General features: G+C 39.8%; 2 protein-coding genes across 10 annotated transcripts in view; one reads left to right on the plus strand and one right to left on the minus strand.

The window, feature by feature from the left end:
- Nucleotides 1–598: 598 nt before the first annotated feature.
- On the minus strand, nt 599–15,161 carry LOC144577050 (uncharacterized). 3 transcript variants are annotated; one of them, XM_078332480.1, is made up of 5 exons: nt 14,740–15,161; nt 7,506–7,621; nt 5,101–5,244; nt 4,285–4,427; nt 599–1,619 (listed from the first exon to the last, which is right to left on the minus strand). In XM_078332480.1, the coding sequence occupies exons 1-3, from the start codon at nt 15,048–15,050 to the stop codon at nt 5,159–5,161; spliced, it is 513 nt and encodes a 170-aa protein (XP_078188606.1). In that variant the 5' UTR covers nt 15,051–15,161; the 3' UTR covers nt 599–1,619; nt 4,285–4,427; nt 5,101–5,158. The 3 variants fall into 3 exon arrangements, with proteins under 3 accessions (XP_078188606.1, XP_078188607.1, XP_078188605.1); XM_078332481.1 differs by lacking the exon at nt 4,285–4,427; XM_078332479.1 differs by lacking the exons at nt 599–1,619; nt 4,285–4,427; nt 5,101–5,244 and having other exon boundaries at nt 6,327–7,621.
- Nucleotides 14,400–22,666, plus strand: part of RPL5 (ribosomal protein L5) — a 50,494-nt gene continuing 42,227 nt past the window's right edge. For all 7 annotated transcript variants that reach the window (XM_078332476.1, XM_078332477.1, XM_078332475.1 and 4 more), the window contains exon 1: nt 14,400–14,533. The gene's annotated coding sequence lies outside the window, so the exon portion shown is untranslated. The remainder of the gene's footprint in view (nt 14,534–22,666) is intronic.

Genomic DNA, 22,666 nt, shown 5'->3' on the forward strand with positions numbered 1-22,666 from the left:
TTGCTTAATGTTCAGTATCATAAAACCCAACTTTTTGTGTATTTTATGTTCATGCAGAGTCTTCTCTCTCTCTGCAAGGAGAGGAAAAACATACCTTTGTCTTTCACATACATTCTTTATTTCATAGCTTTAGGAAAACAAAAAAATGTGGTTTTTGATTACATGAACCAATTGTGTAGGGGTGAAGTCTGAGATTTCAGTGCTTCATTGCCCTAGTAGTGTATAGTGCACCCCATATGCAGTAAAAATCCACCTTTAAGTGTGAGGTGTGTTCCTCAGGGATTGGGCTTAAGGGTAATGACACCAGGTTTCCAGGAATCAGTAAGTGTAAAACCCAAACTTAGGAAGAAAACTTAATTATTCATGTGAGAACTAGGCTCTGGATCTTCAGAACTTGTTTCATTCTTGAAAAGAAGTATATATCAGATGTGGTAAAATCCTGCTTGAACCCCAAACATTCATGTTTCTAAACATATTAAGTATTATATGTTAATACTTAACATATAATTATTAAGGAACATATTAAAGATATATTTTAGAAATCAGACAAAACTTTCAAAAGTATAAAAGAGAAGAAAGATCAACTTAAAAGGGCATGAGTGGGAAACCCAGATATGAGTAACAAATTTTCCAGGAAAAAAAAAATGAAAAGCTGTTTTAGCAGTCACAGAATTCCAGCTTGTCTGGAGGAAGGAGTTGGTTGGGAGCAGTGTTCAGCAGTTTCATGAGAAGAGGATGAGAGGGAAAGGCTATGTGCCCTCTGGGGGAAGGACAGAGCCTGCCATGTCCTTGATGATTTTGGCCTTTGGTGATATGTGGCAAACACCAGGAAGACCAGGCTTTGCTAAGAGATCTAGACAAATGGGTTGTAAAACATCACTTGTATCTTCATGCCTCTAATCCCAGCACTTTGGGAGGCCAAGGTAGGTGGATCACGAGGTCTAGAGATCATCGAGACCATCCTGGTCAATATGGTGAAGCCCCACAATAATTAGCTGGACATGGTGGCACGAGCCTGTAGTCCCAGCTACTAGGGAGGCTGAGGCAGCAGAATTGCTTGAACCCAGGAGGCAGAGGTTGCAGTGAGCTAAGATCGCTCCATTGCACTCCAGCCTGGGTAACGAGGGAAACTCCATCTCAAAAAAAAAAAAAAAAAATACCAACTGGTTTCAGGGGGATGAAATAAAAGGTCACTTCTATTTTGAGTGTTTTCTTCTGCAAGTGGGCAAAGGAGAGTCTTGCAACTTTGTTGCTAATAGATTCTCTGATTATTTTGCAGAAGCCTAATGGCATCTACAAAACACCTAATGGGGTTCAGGCAGGATTTTGCCACATCTGATTTAACTAGAGGGACTGACAACAAGGTTCGGAGAGAGGCTAGTTAAGAGAAAACCTATCATAAGCTTATCTTAAATGAACTGAGATCATGTAAAACTCAGTGCCTAACTGGGCTTGAGCCACCAACCTTTTAGTTAGCAGACAGAAGAACTCAAGATCAGGCAGCAGAAACACACATTCTTTCCAGCCTTCACGTTGCAGCACCCTGGGCTCCTCTGCCTCATGCAACTGCACCAGCTCCAGAAAACATTCAGTGTCTATCTGCAGCTACCATTAGGCGTCTGCAAAACAATCAGAGAATCCATTAGCAACAAAGTTGCAAGACTCTCCTTTGCCCACATGCAGAAGAAAAGACTCAAAACAGAAGTGACGCCTTTATTTCATCCAGCTGAAACGACTATTTTTTTTTTTTTTTTTGAGATGGTGTTTTGCTCTTGTTACCCATGCTGGAGTGCAATGGCCCAATCTCGGCTCACTGCAACCTCCGCCTCCTGGGTTCAAGCAATTCCACTGTCTCAGCCTCCTGAGTAGCTGGGACTACAGGCTCACACCACCATGTCCAGCTACTTATTGTATTTTTTATTGTATTTTTAATAGAGACAGGGTTTCACCATGTTGACTGGGATGGTCTTGATGATCTCTAGACCTTGTGATTCACCCACCTCAGCCTTTCAAAGTGCTGGGATTATATGCGTGAGGACACAAGTGATGTTTTACAACCCATTTGTCTAGATCTCTTAGCAAAGCCTGGTCTTCCCGGTGTTTGCCACATATCACCAAAGGCCAAAATCATGAAGGACATGGCAGGCTCTGTCCTTTCCCCAGAGGGCACACAGCCCTTCCCTCTCATCCTCTTCTCACAAAATCCACCCAAGTCTAGTGTCCCAGTTGGCTGGGATACTGCTCCCAACCAACTCCTTCCTCCATACAAGCTGGAATTCTGCAACTGTTAAAACAGCTTTTTATTTTTATTTTTGGAAATTCTGAGTAATATTTGGGTTTCCAACTCGTGCACTTTTGAGTTGATCTTTCTTCTCTTTTATACTTTTGAAAGTTTTGTCTGATTTCTAAAATATATTCTTAATATGTTCCTGCAATCTCACTCTCTCTCTTTTCTTATCCCTGATACTGTGGTTTTCATTTTCATGAGGTCTTTTTACACTGATCTCTGGATGAAAGAAAACAAAGATGGACCAGGCCACCAATTCCACATACTACCCAAATAGGGAGGGAAAGGTATTTCACTTCCTCAGTCCACAGGCCAGCCATTGGCCAGGTAGGCTAATCTGGAAAAAGGAGGAAGAAGGCGGCGATGCTTTGCTTGAAGAAAGGAAACTGCCAATCACTCACGTGTGGTTCCCAGTATACTAGGTACTGGCAGGAAATGTGATTTTTTCTTTAATTGTGCAAAACTTTATGCATAATGGTACACAAAATATAAATGTGCAGGCTAATGAATTGCTACAAATGAACATATCCCCCACCTAGATTAACACCCCGAACCCGGGTAGGTTCTAGAAGCTTTCCACCTATCCCTTCCTGATCACACCACTCTCCCTGCCCTGAGCAGTTACTGCACACAGCCGTGATGTTCCTATTCTTGTTTACATTAAAATTTCTGCTTATGGCACACTCCTATCAGGTCTCAGTTTATCTGCAATCATACACTGTGCGTTCTCTTGTGGTTGGCTTTTTTCACTAAAGATGATGGATTTAATAGTCATCACTGAGTCTCATCTAGAATGACCTGGAACAGCTGGATGCTGATTCAGCAGAGAGACTCCACCCTCCATAAGCCTGGCCTGGCCTGAAGTTCCATTTCATTCGGGAGATGGCTGTGCCTTAGACTCTGCAGAACCACAGGAAAAGGGTTTTGTAAATGAGGCCTGAGGGGGTGGGCAGTGGAGGGCCAGTTCTGCTCCTGTGTTAGAACTTGGGGAGACCCAGTGGAAAAGAAGGGAGTCCCAAGAATCAGAAAAGGGGAGGAGAGATGGGAGGATTTTTTTTAATAGAAAAAGGTTGGGGGATAAGAGGCCAGAATGAGGTGTGTGTGAGAAACAGGGTCAGGGGATGCTCCCTGCCAGGAGAGGTAGCCACTCTGGGGCCAGGAAAAAGAACCAACTTGTTATTCAGCTCACTCTCCTTTTCTTCCTCCTCCTCCTCCTCCTCCTCCTCCTCCTCCTCCTCCTCCTCCTCCTCTTCTCTCCTCCTATTTCTCCTTTATCATGTCCACCAGTTCCAATCTCTGCTATTCTCCATCTCAGCAGGGAACACAGAGTGTGCTGTGGACTGAATGTTTCTGGCTCCCTCAAATTCTTACGTTGAAATCTTAACCCCCAAGGTGCTAGTATTAGGAGGTGAAACCTTTTGGGAGTTAACAGGTCATAAGAATAGAGCGCTTGTAAATTGAATGAGTGCCCTCATGATCAGGCCAGAGAGCTGCCTTGTCCTTCTAGGATGGAGGGACACAAAGAGAGGGGCATCTCTGATTGTGGACAGGAACACTCCCTGGACACTAAATCTGCATGTGCTTGTATTGTGTACTTCCCAGCCTTTGCCTCTAGAACTGACAAAAAATGAATTTCTGTTGTTTATAAGCTACTCAGTTCATGGTGCTTGGCAACATCAGCGTGAATCAGGTAAGACCAGGGGCTGCATAGCAGGTGGCACCTATGGACCACATCAAAACATTTTCATTTATTCTAAAACCAGGAGGAAAACGGGGCTGCACAGTAGGTGGTACCTATGGACCAGTTCAAAACATTTTCATTTATTCTAAAACCAGAAGAAAAACAATGTTTTTTCAGGTCAAAGAAAATATTTCACCATATAATAATAGTACATTATCTTTATATTAACACAGTGTAAACATATCTTAATATTTCATAGCCATGCACTGGTCATTAGAGAAATGCAAATCAAAACCACATTGAGACACCAACTCACACCAGTTAGAATGGCCATCATTAAAAAATCTCGAGACAACAGATGCTGGAGAGGATGTGGAAAATTAAGAACACTTTCTCACTGTTGGTGGGAGAGTATTAGTTCAACCATTGTGGAAGACAGTGTGGCGATTCCTCAAGGACCTAAAAATAGAAATTCCATTTGACCCAGCAATCCCATTACTGGGTATATATCCAAAGGATTATAAATTGTTCTATTATAGACACATGCACATGTATGTTGACTGCAGCACTGTTTACAATAGCAAAGACTTGGAAGCAACTCAAATGCTCATCAAAGATAGACTAGATAAAGAAATTGTGGAACATATGCATGATGGAACACTACACAGCCATAAAAAAGGATACATTCATGTCCTTTGCAGGTACATGGATGAATCTGGAAATATCATTCTCCGCAAACTGACACATGAACAGAAAAGTGAACTGCATGTTCTCACTCATAAGTAGGTGTTGAACAATGGGAGCACATGGGCACAGGGAGGGGAAATCACACACTGGGATCTGTTGGGGGGTTGGGGGCTAGGGGAAGGATAGCAGGGGCTGGGGAGATTAAGGAGGGATAACATTAGGAGAAATACCTAATGTAGGTGACGGGGGGATGGAGGCAGCAAACCACCATGGCATGTGTGTACCTATGTAACAATCCTGCATGATCTACACATGTGCCTCAGAACTTAAAGTACATACATATATATATGATGGATGAAGGGGCCCAGGAAAGCAAAGGTACCAAGGATTTGGGAAAGGCATATTGTAAACTAGATACTTTAGATGTCTCATTTGTGAATTTTACCTGCAAGCCAATGTCGGAACAGCAACCCAAACACAAGAGAATGTGAGTCCTCTGCTCATCACGTGCTCATTACTTCATCACGTGAGTCCTCCGCTCTTGGTGGCCTTGGCAGGAAGCTTCCCTCCTCCGTGAAAGAGGTCTGACCTAAAGGGCCCAGAGTAGAATTTCTTCAGCTATTGCAGTTCAGCCTGTTTCCCTTTTCTAATTTTAATGCTGGAGGATCTCAGGGCTCGGGGGAAGGATGTTTTCCTGAAGACCAAAGTTACTGCCTTTTGTATCAGGAGAAATTAGGAAGAATTGCATTACACGTCTTATCAAAACCCAATTTTCTTCCAGTCCACATGGATGAGCTGAATGGTTTAAGGAGGTCAGCTCACCAAAGAGGTCTCAGTGGGACATGGCAGTACTAGGGCAGCTTCTAAGTGAAAAGACTCAGCCCCACACCAGACAACTACTTCCTGAGTCCCATGGGCCCTGGAGACTGTCAGAGTTGAGGAGAAGGAGAGATACAGCCATGAGGGGGAGGTGCAGGACCCCAAGAGCATGTGAGAAGCAAAAGAAACAAACAATAAATCAATGTCTTGAGAGCAAAGGTGTTTTAAGCTATGCCATGAATGAGGAAGCTGTGATGACCTTTCTGTTGAAACAGAGTCCCTTGAGATGCCTCTCACCTGTCAGGAAGCCTCACAAGACCCCAAATCACCATAGAGCTGTTGACCACAAACACAAGGTTCAGCAGGCCAGAGCTCCAAGCCATGTGGCTTTCCCCTGAGAATCACATTGTGATGATTTATGAGGAGTGCTAATGAAATTAAGCTTATCACATACCATATATTAAGCAATTATATACCAAGCTTATTAAAATTCATCACAGTCGGCCGGGCGTGGTGGCCTACGCCTATAATCCCAGCACTTCAGGAGGCTGAGGCCGGTGGATCACGAGGTCAAGAGATCGAAACCATCCTGGTCAATTAGGTGTAACCCCGTCTCTACTAAAAATACAAAAATTAGCTTGGCATGGTGGTGCATGCCTGTAGTCCCAGCTACTTGGGAGGCTGAGGCAGGAGAATTGCCTAAACCCAGGAGGCAGAGGTTGTGGTGAGCCGAGATCGTGCCATTGCACTCCAGTCTGGCTAACAACAGTGAAACTCTGTCTAAAAAAAAAAAAAAAAAAAAAAAAAAATATATATATATATATATATATATAAAATAAAATTCATCACAGTCCTAGCCTGTAATTGCTCAATGGGTAAAAGCAAATTTTCAGAGTGATGAGTTATTTTTGAGTTACTGGTAAACAAAGAAATGAGACACTGAATTCATTTCTTAATGGGATAAATAGAGGCAGTATAAGTAACTCTGTATAAAACTTTAAATAAGAAATATAAAAATCACTCACTTTCCAGAAAAATATAAAAGATAATTCATTAAGAATAAAGAGGGCTGCTCAACTCCATTGCTCTGCAGAGATAGAGGAGTTTCTCTATGTGTGTCAATAAGCTGTACTTATCTTGACCTCTAAGTCCATGAAATAAAACAGAGACCTTCAATTTATAACTTATGCTGGAGTTCCAAACAAAGACCACAGACAGCACTGAAAACTGGTGTTGTGCTTCTGGAGTTGCAAATGGGCACGTGCAAAATAATATATGGTTTGGGAAGGTGTTTCAGCAAAATATTGAGTTTAATCGGGAACTGAAGGCCACTGAGTATTTAACCCATAAGCTAACCATGACCCTACACACTGATTATTCTGGTTTGACTTGGCCAACACTCATCATTTTTATAAAATTTATTTTAGGTCCAGGAATATGTGTAGAAGTGTGTTATATAAACTCAGGTTGTATGCATTATTTCATCATGCAGGTACTACACCTAGTACCCAATAGTTATTTTTTCTGCTCCTCTCCCTCTTCCCACCCTTTACCCTCAGGTAAGCCCCAGTGTCTCTTGTTCCCCTCTTTGTGTTGGTGTGTTTTTATTATTTAGCTGCCACCTATAAGTGAGAACCTGCAGTATTCAGTTTTCTGTTCCTGAGCTGGTTTGCTAAGAACACTGGCCTCCAACTCCATCCATGTTCCTGCAAAGGACATGAGCTCTGTTTTAAGAAACATCAGGGAATTGCATAAGAGAATATTTACCTGAAATGGAGACAACACAGAAGAACAGGCTGCAAATAAACCTTTTGAGAATCATAAATCTTACCTAGTATCAAATTTTATTAACTTATATTATTGTACTCCAGAATAAAATCAATTGCGAGGCACACATAAAGCAACAACAAGGCTGAGACCACCACCATCACCACCATCAGTCCCCAAAGAGCCTTCCTTCCATACTAGGAAATGATCTAGCCCAGATGTGACACACGAGCTCTGTAAGTGACACATGAGATTGTAACTTACATAATATGTAGTCATTTTTGGACATCTCCATTTGATAACTCTGACAGTAGCATAGATTATGTGAGGGTTTCCAAGGAACCAGGACATGTAACCAGGTTAGACCATCATGAAGAGTCCTACAAAGATCAGACACATCTTGGTAAATTCCACATGTAAGAAGGTTTTCCAGAGTAAGCACTATTGATGTATTTACCCGGCAGTCTGTCATGCTCTGTTTACAATGAAAGTTGATGAGGCTACCTTTTTTCCTTGTCCATGCTATCCATCAGTAAAGGGAGATCATAGTAACTGAAAGAAACAGTGCTTTGTGTCTTTTCTCCAAATTGTTTTTTGGAGATTTTAGCCGAATCAGGAGGAGTTCAATTTTCCTTATCTAAGAAAAGGAACAATGATTCCTTCCAGAATTGGCCATCAGTCAGTGCCAGAGCTCAGAGAGCTAGTTCAGAGTACTGTTCTTAGAAACAGCATAACAGCAAACCTATCTGGAAGCATTACACACTTAAGAACACCCCTGCGGTGTGCTGTCATCTCTCTCTAATGCTTTTTATTATCTCCTAGACACACATCCTTTTCCCAGTGGTGAAACCAGTTTAAAGGTACTGTTTAACCTGGGATGGGGCCAGGAAAAAGGCTAACCAAGCCAGTTACTGAGTTGTATACAAAGTTTTCTTCCATAAGGCTACATGGTATGATGTTATATTCCACCCTAGAATACTATTAGGAATATGCAAGCCAAATTTAAATGTATAGATACAATATTTTGTGACAGGTATCAAAGTTCTTGGTTCAGCATATGCTCTCAGAAGTTATATTCCTGGACTCTGTTAAATGTGACCATCCCTGCACCTGCACACTTGCCCATATCCTGTCCAAAGCCCTCTCAGACACCTAGGAGACTCCAGGAACCCTACCTTTGAGGAGCTCTATGCTTTGTAGGCCCCAAAATACATGAAGGTACCTGGATTCAACCTTTCAACTTTTGTCCATCACCTGTTTTGATTTCCATTTGTTTCATTTGAATATTAGGGGTTTCATTTTCAGAAAGGTGGCTGCAGTGAGAGTGATAAGTAATGCAGTGTGACTGTGCAACATTACATTCCCTGAATTGTCTCTTCACTTAAACTATCAAATTTCTGGTGCTAGTGTTCCTCTGGCCACACATAGGAAACTCAACAGATCTTAGAAGCGTAGGGTCTGTGAGTTGAGATAGGGCAGTATCAGCTAACCCTTAGGATTCTCTCAGAGCTCACTGGTTCTTAAATGGATGGGACCTTTGGTTCTCAAATTTCTCTATCTTTTCTTTAGGAGATTATAAGTCTAGATGCCTGCTATTTTCATGTTGACAAAAATGTTTACAAACTGGGAAATACCTTCAATCTGCTCCTAACTCCGAAGACACATGTTTACTGAGGCCTTGATATGTGGAAGTTCCCCTTTGCATCCATCTCAGGAGTCTTCCTAGGAGAGTAACTTAGATCATCTGAGATCCCTGTTAGCCCCTCTGTACAGTCCTTCCCTGCTTTTGGTGTGTTTTGGCTCCTATGGGTTCTTCTTGTAGGACTATGTTTGGCCTACTGTAACCATTTTGCACCGAGTTCCTCAAAATGGGACATATATGGAAATGTATAATTCATATATACCATTTATCTGTCTTCCCTCAAGGTATTAGCCAGTCACTGACAGATGCAGGAGGAAACCTCAGTTTCATGGGCTGGGGAAGGATAACTCTTAAACACAACTTATCTCCAAGTGTCTGGATAGCAGCAGGGGAGCTTGGAGGTAAGTCATGTTTAAGAGTTTTCCTTCCCCAGCCCATACTCCCCTGCTGCTATCCAGATAAAGCCCCCTCGTGGCGCTTTGCCTGACATAACACATGCACAGCAATTAACTCAAAATGGGTATAGACCTAGTTGTAAAAGCTAAAATATAAAACTTCAAGAGGAATTCATGGGAGAAAAATCTTTGTGAATTTGGGTCAAGAAAAGAGTTCTAAGATAATGTACCAAAAGCACAAGCCAAATAGAAACCATTAATAAAATGAACTTTACTAAAATTTAAAACTTTCTGCTTCAAAAGAGATCAAGAAGAAAATAGTCATCGGTTAGAAGAAAATATTTGCTAAACATATATTCTACAAAGGACTTGAATTCACAATATATAAAGAAGACTTTTTAAATTCAATCAGAAGCAACCTAGGCCAGGCAGGGTGGCTCATGCCTGTAATTTCGGCACTTTGGGAGGCCGAGGCTGGTGGATGATCTGAGGTCGGGAATTCGAGACCAGCCTGACCAACATGGAGAAAACCCCATCTCTACTAAAAATACAAAATTAGCCAGGTGTGGTGGCACATGCTTGTAATCCCTGCTACTCGGGAGGGTGAGGCAGGAGAATCACTTGAACTGGATGGGGAGGTTGCAGTGAGCCGACTTTGCCTCAGTGCACTCCACTCTGGACAACAAGAATGAAACTCTGTCTAGAAAAAAAAAAGAAGCAACCTAATTTTAAAAATCAGCAAAGAACATGGATGTTCATGTTACCAAAGAAGAACTATAGATGGCTAAAAAGCATGTAACAGGGTACTCAACGTCATTAGTCTTTAGGTAAATGTAAATTAAAACCACACTAATATACCACATTATACCCATGAATATGACTAATCTTAAAAAGACAGAGAATACCCAGTCTTGCTGATTACGTGGGAAAGCTGGAATCCTCAAATATTTCTGTTGGGAATGTAAAATAATAGTCACTTTGGAAACCAGTTTGACAGTTTCTTAAGAAGTTAAACATACTGTTACCATATGATTCAACAAGTCCGCCCCTAGAAATCTATCCAAAATAAATGAAAACTTATGTCTATTCAAGAATTACTCTGGCATGTTCACAGCAGTATTATTCACAATAGTCAAAAACTGGAAATAATTCAGTGTCCATCAGCTGCTAAATGAATAAACAAAATGTGGTGTACCTGCGCAATAGAATTCTATTCAGCAATGAAATCTTATATATGCTATAACATGGATGAACCTCAATAACATTATGTTAAGTGCAAAACACTACATTTTTTTTTTTTTGAGACGGAGTTTCGCTCTTGTTATCCAGGCTGGAGTGCAATGGCGCGATCTCGGCTCACCGCAACCTCCGCCTCCTGGGTTCAGGCAATTCTCCTGCCTCAGCCTCCTGAGTAGCTGGGATTACAGGCACGCGCCACCATGCCCAGATAATTTTTTGTATTTTTAGTAGAGACGGGGTTTCACCATGTTGACCAGGATGGTTTCGATCTCTTGACTTTGTGATCCACCCGCCTCGGCCTCCCAAAATGCTGGGATTATAGGCGTGAGCCACCACGCCCGGCCCCATATTGTCTTATTCTATTTCTGTGAAACTTCCAGAAAGGACACATTTAGAGAGGCACAGGGCAGATTAATGATTGCTTGGGACTGTCATGGCAGTAGCAGGTGAGAGAGCAGGGACTGACTGCAAAGGAGCTGGAGGGAAATTGAAGAGGTGAAGAAAATGTTCTAAAACTGGTATTCAGCTGCACAACTCTATGAATCTACTACAATTGTACGAATTTGTCAAAATGCATTAAACCATAAACTTAGGAGATGCATTTTTTTTTTGAGACAGTCTCGTTCTATCACACAGGCTGGAGTGCTATGGTGCAATCCCAGCTCACTGCAGCCTCCAACTCCTGGCTCAAGCGATCCTCCTGCCTCAGCCTCCACAAGTTGATTGGGAACAATAATATGGTATCAGTATGTAAACAAACAAATAAATAGATAAGTGAAAGAGTCTAGATAACTCATTATAGATCATTGTCTGTAAAAATTTAATACATCATAATAATACATCAAATCAGTGGAGAAAATATATTTTTAAAAATAGTCTATGCTGGCAAAATTTAGTGCCTATCTGGAAGGAAATAATGTTGAACCTCATTGTACTCAAAAAATGGATTTAAACCTAAAATGTAAAATAAAATTTCAATTTAATTTAAAATCTTTCAAGACAACTTAAGAAAGTATATACATAATATTGGCAATGGGGATACATTTTTCAACCAATACTGGAAACCCAGGAGATGCAAAGTATAAATGACATCCGTGATAACATCAAAATCTTCTCATCCTTTTTTTTTTTAATCTTCCCATTCTTCTACATGTTACATCTCTTCATTTGTTGAGGCTTTTTTGTTTTTGTTCATTGAATCTTGTGACCGTGCAAAATTCACAGATTAATACAAGTAATTTAAGCATATTTCTGAGGATCTTCTATATACATGTTTGTCGTGAATATGGATTGTTTCACTTCTTGATTTCCACACTTTATTACTTTTTATTTGTCTTTCTTTTCATCGTTGCATTGACTAAGACCTCGAGAATGATAGTGAATAAATGTAGCAAAAGCTGACATTCTTCCCCTATTCTCTGCCTTAGATGAAAAGCCTTCAGCTTTTCACTATTAACCACAATATTAGCTGGATGTTCTTCATAGATGCATTTCTCAAGTTAAAGAAAGTTCCTTCTATTCCTAGTGTGCCACGTGTTTTGTTTTCTTTTAAAAATCATGAATGAGTTTCAATCTTGACAAATACTTTGTCTGCATTAATTTAAATGTTGGTATAATTTTTTCCGTCTGTCAATGGGCTGAATTACATTAATTGATTTACAAATGTTGAACAAATTTTATATTCCTGGAATAAACTAGACTCGGTCAAGGTTTATTATACCTGCTATATGTTTGGATTTGATTTGTTAATATTTTGTAGTGATTATTTTCTTTTAAATCTTTTGGTATCAGGGTTATATTTGCTTTGGTTTTCCTATCAGGGTTATGCATGCCTCAAAAACGTTGAAAGGTTTCCTCTTCTATGTTCTGAAAAAATTAATTTAATATTTTTATCATGTCATCTGTAGATAAAGGAAAGAATTCAACCTGAAAGCATCTGGGCTTAGATTTTGCTTAGTGTCAGATTTTTAAATCATAAATCCAATTTCTTTTATAGGTAGAGGAATATTCTTCTATTTCCTCTTGTGAGTTTAGGTGAATTGTACTTTTCAAGAAACTTGCCCATTTTAGCTACATTATTGCTTTTATGGACATAAAGTTGCTTATCATAATTTTTAAGTAGACTTTTAATGTTGGAATCTACTCATATCACCTTTTTAGTTCCTGATAAAGATAAATTGCATTTTCTCTCTTTTTTCTTGATTAGTCTTGCTAGGTGTTTATCAGTTTTATTAATTTTTTTTAAAAAAGTTTTTAGCTTTAATTTTTAGTTATCTGTTTTATATTTTACTTCTTTTTATGATTTATTTTGTTCTACTTACTTTGGGTTTAATTTGCTTGTCTTTTTCTAAAATCTTAAATATAAATTTAAAACAGTGATTTAAAAATTTTTTTATTCTCCAGTATACACATAAAGTTATACATTTTTTCCTACGTATCACTTTAGCTACATCTCACAAATTTTAATATCTTGTGTTTTCATTTTCATTACATTTCAAGTATTTTCCAGTTTTCTCTTCTCTTGGATTCATGTTGTTTAGCAGCATATTATCTAAATTCCAAATATTTCACGATTTAATAGATTTCTTACTGTTATTGATTCTAATATAATTTTGTGGTCAACAAACATAATCTGTAACAGTTTTTGAAAATTTGTTGAGATTTATTTTACGGCTTAGTGTATGTGATTTATCTTGGTGAATTTTTTTTTTTTTTTTTTTTTTTGAGACGGAGTTTCGCTCTTGTTACTCAGACTGGAGTGCAATGGCGCGATCTCGGCTCACCCCTACCTCCGCCTCCTGGGTTCAGTCAATTCTCCTGCCTCAGCCTCCTGGGTAGCTGGGATTACAGGCATGCGCCAGCATGCCCAGCTAATTTTTTGTGTTTTTAGTAGAGACGGCGTTTCACCTTGTTGAACAGGATGGTCTCGATCTCTCGACCTCTTGATCCACCCGTCTCGGCCTCCCAAAGTGTTGCTAGCTGTTCTTAAATGTAGTTTGCTTAAATGTCAACTTGGCTAACTTGTCTTATTGATTGTGTGAATTAATTTTGTTCTAGTGGGCAGTAAAATTACTGTCAGATCACTTTGGATTTATGTGGACTTGGTTTCTGTTTCATTACTATGGATTCATGGAAAGCCCAAAGTATTTCCCAAGACCCTGTAACTTGGCATGACTCAATCACCAATCCATCCCCTGGTGGATTTTGTCAGGATTTAGCTTTAGGCTTCACTAGGACTAGTCTAGAATGGGTCTTATTGTAAAATGTGACACTTACTCCTAAAGCAGTTATTCTAGTGTCTCAGTTGGATACCTGGGTGCTAATGAGGTGTGCATGACGTCGTTCCCCCACCACGGATGGCAGGAACTCCATCGCCCATTCATTCCCCAATGCTCCTCCACCTGAAGTACCTCTGGTCCAAACATAATTTTGTAGCAGCCACCCCTCTGTTAAATCTATTAGTCTTTTTTTGTGCGGGTAGAGTTCAGTCCTTGATAAGTATGCAAATGGGACCCCACGTGGACTTTGGGAGCTGCCCCTCTGCACAGCTGTGTCCTCACTGATGCCCTACCCTGCAGGTTGCAGTTGCTTCAGCAGCCCTGAACTCTGATCTCTGCCTTCTCAGATCAGTGGGCTGCCCTGCTCTGAGTGGACTTTAGCCCGCAGTGCAGCTGGTGAGAAATTGTCCCCACCAAAGAACAAGGAAATCATGGGACTTCCCCTTTAAGTTTCCTGTTTCTCAGCAAATCAAAGTGTGCTGCTGTTGTCCAGTGTCTGAAAACAATTTTCAGATGTAGGAGGGGCGGCGGCGGCGGCGGCATCAAGGACGTAGGAGGGGCGGCAGCGGCGGCGTGTAGGAGGCAGGAGGGGCGGTTAACCACCAATCGGCTAGCTCTGGCCACCTCAAAAAGCAGCAGGGACAAGGATGGCAGCAGAAGCCAGAGGCCTCTCGGGTCACGGTGGGGGTGCATACTGTCACTGGAGTGCGCGAGGAAGGCCACAAGGAAGATCTGGGAGTAAGTCACCCGGGCATGTTCTGGTGGGGTAGGAAGGGTCACTGCTTAGCGAGGAGGTGTCTCAGCCCACGGCCGGTCCGGGAGCTCCGTTGCGGCCTCCCCCTGTGGCGCCTCACTGGCCGGCCTGTCACAGCGCCCACCTTACGCAGGGGACCTCGCCCAGCACCGTCTCCTCCCGGGGACTTGCGGGGCCCGGCTCCGCTCACCCCCGCCGCCGCCTCAAACGCTGAGCCCGCCGGAGCCCACCGACCACGGCCGCAGCCTCCAGGTCCGCAGGCCTGGCGTGGAGCGTTGCTGGGAGCCGGAAGCGCGGCGATGCTAGCGGAGGGAGGGGCGTGGCGGCAGCGAGCATGGCGCGCGCGCCGGTCGCTGCCGCTGGAGCCTGGGGCGAGGATGTAGGAGGGGCGGCGGCAGGACAGCTAACCATGGCTGGGCCATCTCTGGCCACCTCAAACAGCAGCAGGGACAAGGAGTGCAGCAGGAGCCAGAGGCCTCTCGGGTCACCTTGTGGGTGCATAGTGTCACTGAAGTGGGCGAGGAAGGCCACAAGGAAGATCTGGGAGGAAGTCCCCCGGGCATGTTCTTGTGGGGTACGGAAGGGTCACTGCTCGGCGAGGACTTGTCTCAGTCCTTGGCGGGTCCGGGAGCTCCGTTGCGGCCTACCCGGGCGGCGCCTCACCGGCCGGCCTGTCACTGCCTCCGCCTTATGCAGGGGCCCGTGTACACACAATAATACAGCGCTTAAAAGTACATTACTTCAAATTGCAGCTATTAAAAGGGTGTCAAGAGAATACTATAGAGAACTTTATGTTTAAGTATTTATGTAAGTTAGGAATAAAATGATTACTCAAAACCACAAACTGCTAAAAATCAAGATTGAATCACTAATCCAGTTGCTTCTCTAATCATTAAAAGATTTAAATTTTAATTAGAATATTCTAAAAGGAAATCTAGAGGGTTCTGTTTTATCAGTGCAGGAGTGTAAAAACTTTTAAAACAGTATTAAGACCAATTCTCCATAAGAAATTATACAGAGAGCTCCTATATACACATCCCATATATACTGTAGTTGAAAATCACAAGATTATTGACACTAATAAGATCCACAGATCTTATTCACATTTTCCCAGTTTACCTTACTCATAGTATGTGTCTGTACATTGTATGTGTCTGTTCTGAAGAACAGACTAGATATCCTTCTCTGGGTAAAGGTAAATCTTTTTCAGAACATGTAAGAAAAGGAACACTTCCCTATTTATTTTAGGAGATAAGTATTGTCATGATTCCAAAACCCCAGAGAATACCATGAAAATAAAATTTTAAAAAACTGAAGGACAACATATTTCATAAGCATAGAAGTAAATATCCTCAAAAGTAATAGAAAAGCAAATCAAGCAATGTAAAAAGGAGTGATAAAGCATGAACAAGTCTAGGTTATTGCAAGGATGCCAGGCTAATTCAAAATTCAAAAATCAGTCAGTATAATTGACCATACCAATTGTTTAGAAAAGAAAGGTTGTATGAAAATGTCAATTGATATATGAAAGGCATTTTTAAAAATTCAACATCCATTTTGAACAAACATTCTCTAAGTTAGAATTAGTAGGGAATCATTTCAATCTGATAAGTAGCATCTAGAAAATCTATGGCTATTAACATACTTAATGGTAAAAGATTGAATGTTTCTCCCCAAATCAAGAACAGTGCAAGAATTTTTGCTCTCACCACTATTCAAAATAGTGCTTGTACAATATAAAGTGATTACAGTCACGACAATAAGGTAAGAAAAATAATTAGAAACATGTAAAGATTGGAAACAGATAAATAATGCTATAGATACCATGGTTCGTATATGGAAAATCTGAAGGAATCTACAAAAACCTGATAGAACCAATAAGTGAGCTCATCAGAGCTGCAGATTACAAAAGCTACCAACATTAATTGCATTTTATATAAAGATTATATAAAAACAATTTTTTAAAAATGCCATTCATATTTGAAAAGAAACAAAATATCTCAAGTATGTATATATTTTAAAATGAGTACAAGTTCTATATGCTGAATGTTAACAAATATAGATGAAATAAGTGAGATTTAATAAATGAAGAGAGACACTCTGTTCATACATTGGAAGACTCAACAAAGTAAAGATGTCAATTTTTCTCAAAGTGATCTGTAAGCTTAATATTATTTATATCAAAATATCATTTGGTTTATTTTATAAATAGATAAGCTTATCATAGCCTCTAGCATAGCTGAAACAATCTTGACAAAGAAAAGTAAAGTATATGACACGATTCAATAGTAAGTCTTACTACACAGTGACAGTAGCTAAGCCTGGTGATAAATGCATAGAAAGATATGCAGATCAACAGAACAGAGCAGAGTACCTAAAAATAGAACTACATAAATAAGCTCCTCTGATTTTTTACAAATTATCAAAGGAAATTCAACTCATTAAAGGAAGAAAAGTCTTTTCAACAATAGTTGCTAGAGCTGGAGTAATAAGACATCCATAAAAAAAAAAAGAAAGAAATAGAAAAGAACATCAATCTAAACCTTATTTATACATTATGCAAAAAATAAGTTAACTAAAAGTTGATAATGGACAGTTTCTTAATAAACAAGAAACTTCTATTATACTCTTTGGCATTTTTCAAAAGAAAATTATGCTTAAAATTTTGTAAATAAACGTTCATACTAGATTAATTTGTTGTGTTCTCACAAATTAATCTAGTATTCTCTCAGTTGTGAGAACAACTGAGAGCAGACCAATACCCTTCATTGAGTAAATGGTTAAACAAACTTTGGTACATACATACCATGAAATATCACTCAGTAATAAAAAAGAAATATATGACTGATATGTGCAACACTTGGATGAAACTGCAGAAAATTATGCTGAGTGATTTTTTAAAAATCCCAATAGTATGTATACTCTATGATTCCATTTATATGGCATTTTGAAATGACATTATTTTTAAAATAGAGAACACCTGAGTGGTTCTCAGGATGAGGAACAGGGATGGGAGCACCAAAGAGGATGTAGTTATAAAAGAGTCACACAAGAGATCCTTGTAATGTTGCAACTTTTCAGAATCTTCATAAAAATGGTGGTTGTACAAACATACACAAGTTATCAACTACAAACACATGCAAATAAATAGTAATAAAACTGAGATGGTATGAATAAGAAGTATGGATTTTATTACTCTTAATATTCTGGTTGTGACTTTGTACTATAGGTTTACAAAGTATTGCCACTGGGGGAAAATGTATATGGGAGCACTTTGTGTTACTTCTTACTACTGCCTGTGAATTTCTACTTATCTCAATAAAAATCCATATTCATCTACACCTATACAATCTTTGATAAACCTGACAAAAACAAGCAAGGGGGAAAGGATTCTCTGTTTAACAAATGGTGTTGGGAAAACTGGCTAGCCATGTGCAGAAAGCAGAAACTGGACCCCTTCCTGACACCTTACACTAAAATTAACTCCAGATGGATTAAAGACTTAAACATAAGACCTGGCACGATAAAAACCCTAGAAGGAAATCTAGGCAAAACTATCCAGGACATAGGAGTAGGCAAGGACTTTATGAACAAAACACCAAAAGCATTGGCAACAAAAGCCAAAATAGACAAATGGGACCTAATGAAACTCCACAGCTTCTGCACGGCAAAAGAAACAGTCACTAGAGTGGATCGGCAACCAACAGAATGGGAAAAAATTTTTGCAGTTTACCCATCTGACAAAGGCCTGATATCCAGAATTTACAAAGAACTCAAATGGATTTACAGGAAAAAAACAAGCAAGCCCATTCAAAAGTGGGCAAAGGATATGAACAGACACTTTACAAAAGAAGACATATATGAGGCCAACAATCATATGAAAAAATGCTCATCGTCACTGGTCATCAGAGAGATGCAAATCAAAACCACATTGAGATACCATCTCACGCCAGTTAGAATGGCGATCATTAAAAAATCTGGAGACAACAGATGCTGGAGAGGATGTGGAGAAAAAGGAACACTTTTACACTGTTGGTGGGAGTGTAAATTAGTTCAACCATTGTGGAAGACAGTGTGGTGATTCCTCAAGGCCTTAGAAATAGAAATTCCATTTGACCCAGCAATCCCATTACTGGGTATATATCCAAAAGACTATAAATCATTCTACTATAAGGACACATGTACACGAATGTTCATTGCAGCACTGTTTACAATAGCAAAGACCTGGAATCAACCAAAATGCCCATTGATAATAGACTGGATTGGAAAAATGTGGCACATATACACCATGGAATATTATGCAGCAATCAGAAATGATGAGTTTGTGTCATTTGTAGGGACATGGATGAATCTGGAGAACGTCATCCTCAGCAAACTGACACAAGAACAGAAAATGAAACACCGCATATTCTCACTCATAGGCGGGTGATGAAAAATGAGAACACGTGGAGACAGAAAGGGGAGTACTAAACACTGGGGTCTATTGGGAGGAAAAGGGGAGGGCCAGTGGGAGGGGGAGGTGGGGAGGGATAGCCTGGGGAGAAATGCCAAATGTGGGTGAAGGGGAGAAGGAAAGAAAAGCACACTGCCATGTGTGTTCCTACGCAACTGTCTTACATGCTCTGCTCATGTACCCCAAAACCTAAAATCCAATAAAAAATTTAAAAAAATCCATATTCAATTAGTTGTGGCACTGTATATGTTAAAAAAAAATAATAATAAAGTCCTGATGAGTTAAATCATGAAATAGAAGAAGAGCTAGATACATGAAGAGGTAGTCTACATATTTAGAGTGTCAATCAATATTAAAATGTCAATTCTCCACAATTTAATCTAAATAAATCAGTCAGAATCCCAGAAGGGTTTCTTTCAGATATCCACAAATTAATTTTAAACATATATGGAGATTAAAAATTATCTAGAAGAGCAAAAAGTAATTTTTGAGAAAGTTACAGTTGTCAACACAGTGTGCCCACATAAATACAGTAAATGACTTTTAACAAAGATACAAAGGCAGTTCAATAGAGAGTGAAGAGTTTTCAAGAAATGTTAGTGAAATAAAGGATGTCCATATGTAAAACCACATGAACCTTGACACATACTTCACTGCCTAAAGAAAATAAAAAATAAAACTCAAAGTGGGTCATAGACTCCAATAGAAAGTATAAAAATATAAAATATATTTATAATAGAAATTATAGGAGAAACCCTGTGTGAACTTAAGCAAGAGTTTTTTTTTTTTAAGTATAACACCAACAGCACAAATCTGAAAAAAAAATATTGATATATTCGACTTCAGCAAAGTCAAAAATTGTGCTCAGCCAAAGACACTCAATAGAATGAAAAGGCAAGCCACAAACTGTGATATATATATTTGGAAACTACAACTTTCTGGGATTTATACCAGAAAAATAGAGACTTTTGAAACTCATAAGAAAAAATACTGGCAAAACACTCGAACAGACACTTCATTAAAGATAACATACAGGGCTCAGGTGCTAAGATGGCTGAGAGGAGGCAACACTGGAACAAAGCTCCCAGCGAATGAGACACAGAGGGCTAGAGGACTTTATGATTGCAAAAGAGGTTCTGGGTTCATTTTGGTGTGACTGGTAGGACTCTGAAAATAGCCCTTTCTCTCTGGCTGCCCTTATGATTTTTTTCCTTCATTTCTGCCCTGGTGAATCTGACGATTATGTGCCTTGGGGTGGCTCTTCTTCAGGAATATCTTTGCGGTATTATCTGTATTTCCTGGATTTGAATGTTGGCCTGCCTTGTTAGGTTGGGGAAGTTCTCTTGGATAATATCCTGAAGAATATTTTCCAACTTTCATTCATTCTCCCCATAACATTCAGGCATGCGGATCAAGTGTAGATTATATCTTTTCACATAATCCCGTAGTTCTTGGAAGGTTTGTTCATTTCATTTCACTCTTTTTTTGCTAATCTTGCCTTCTCATTTTACTTCATTGATTTGATCTTCAGTCTCTGATATCCTTTCTTCTGCTTGACCAATTCAGCTGTTGAAATTTGTGTATGCCTCTTGAAGTTCTCGTGCTGTGTTTTTCAGCTCCATGAAGTCATTTATGTTCTTCTCTAAGATGGTTATTCTAGTTAACATCTTGTCTAAACTTTTTTCAAGGTTCTTAGTTTCTTTGCATTGGTTTAGAAGAGGGTTTTTTAACTCAAAGAAGTTTGTTATTACCCACCTTCTGAAGCCTGCTTCTGTCAATTCGTCAAACTCACTTTCTGTCTTGTTTTGTTCCCCTGATGGTGAGGAGTTGCAGTCCCTGGGAGGGGAAGAGGTGTTCTGGTCTTTGATGGTTTCATCTTTTTGCACTGGTTTCTTCCCATCTTTGTGGACTTATCTCTCATTGATCTTTGAAGTTGGCAATTTTGGGAGGAATCTCTGAGTGGACATCCTCTCTTGTGGTTGGAGCTGATAAAGGAAAGATCACCACCGATTCCTCGGAAATACAAACTACCATCAGAGATTACTACAAACAGCTCTATGCACATAAACTTAGTAAATCTGGAAGAAATGGATAAATTCCTGGACACTTGCACACTCACAAGACTAAGCCAGCAAGAAGTTGAAACCCTGAATAGACCAATAACAAGGTCTGAAGTTGAGGCAGCAATTAATAGCATACCAACCAACATAAGTCCAGGTCCAGATGGGTTCACCACCAAATTCTACCAGATGTACAAAGAGGAGCTTGTACCATTCTGGTTGAAACTATTCCAAACAATACAAAAAGTGGGAATTCTCCATAACTCATTTTATGAGACCAACATCATCCTAATACCAAAACCTGGGAGAGACACAACTAAACAAAAAAAAATTCAGGCTAATATCCATGATGAACATTGATGCAAAAATCTTCAATAAAATCCTGGCAAACTGAATCTAACAACACATCAACAAGCTTATCCACAACAATCAAGTAGGCTTCATCCCAGGGATGCAAGGCTGGTTCATCATACACAAATCTATAAATGTAATCCACCATATAAACATAACCAAAGACAAAAACCACATGATTGTCTCATGAGATGCATAGAATGCCTTGAACAAAATTCAACAGCCCTTTATGCTAAAAACTCTCAATAAACTAGGTATCGAAGGAACACATCTCAAAATAATAAAAACTGTTTATGACAAACCCACAGCCAATATCATACTGAACAGGCAAAAACTGGAAGCATTCCCTTTAAAAACTGGCACTAGACAAGGATGCCCTCTCACACTACTCCTATTCAATATAGTATTGGTAGTTCTAGCCAGAGCAATTAGGCAAGAAAAAGAAATAAAGGACATTGAATTAGGAAAAGAAGAAGTCAAATTGTCCCTATGTGCAGATGACATGTTTGTATATTTAGAGGACCCCATCATCTCAGCCCAAAACCTCCTTAAGCTGTAAACAACTTTGGCAAAGTCTCAGAATACAAAATCAATGTGCAGAAATCATAAGCATTCCTATACACCAACAACAGACAACAGAGAGCCAAACCATGAGCGAACTCCCATTTACAATTGCTACAAAGAGAATAAAGTACCTAGGAATACAACTAACAAAGAATGTAAAAGATCTTTTCAAGGAGAACTACAGACCACTGCTCAAGGAAATAAGAGAGGACACAAGCAGATGGAAAAACATACCATGCTCATGGTTACGAAGAATCAATATTGTGAAAATGGCCATACTGACCAAAGTAATTTATTGATTCAATGCTATCCCCATCAAGCTACCATTGATCTTCTTCACAGAACTGGAAAAATCCACTTTGAACTTCATATGGAACCAAAAGAGAGCCTGCATAGCCAAGACAATCCTAAGCAAAAGAACGAAGCTGGAGGCATCATGCTACCTGACTTCAAACTATACTACAAGGCTACAGCAATCAAAACAGCATGGTACTGGTACCAAAACAGAGATATAGACCAATGGAACAGAACAGATGCCTTGGAAACAAAGCCACACATCTATCTTTGACAAACCTGACAAAAACAAGCAATGGGGAAAGGATTCCCTGTTTAATAAATGGCGCTGGGAAAGCTGGCTAGCCATATGCAGAAAGCTGAAACTGGACCCCTTTCTTATACCTTATACAAAA

Source organism: Callithrix jacchus, chromosome 7, assembly GCF_049354715.1.
Source record: "Callithrix jacchus isolate 240 chromosome 7, calJac240_pri, whole genome shotgun sequence".
In the NCBI taxonomy this organism is placed as follows: Eukaryota; Metazoa; Chordata; class Mammalia; order Primates; family Cebidae; genus Callithrix; species Callithrix jacchus.

Excerpts from the sequence above, each read along its gene's own strand:
- LOC144577050 (XM_078332479.1), bottom strand. The coding sequence starts at position 15,050 with ATGCACCCACAAGGTGACCCGAGAGGCCTCTGGCTCCTGCTGCACTCC. Across the intron at positions 7,622-14,739 it reads CGTTTGAGGCGGCGGCGGGG|GACTCTTCATGATGGTCTAA; the intron begins GTGAGCGGAGCC and ends TGATCTTTGTAG.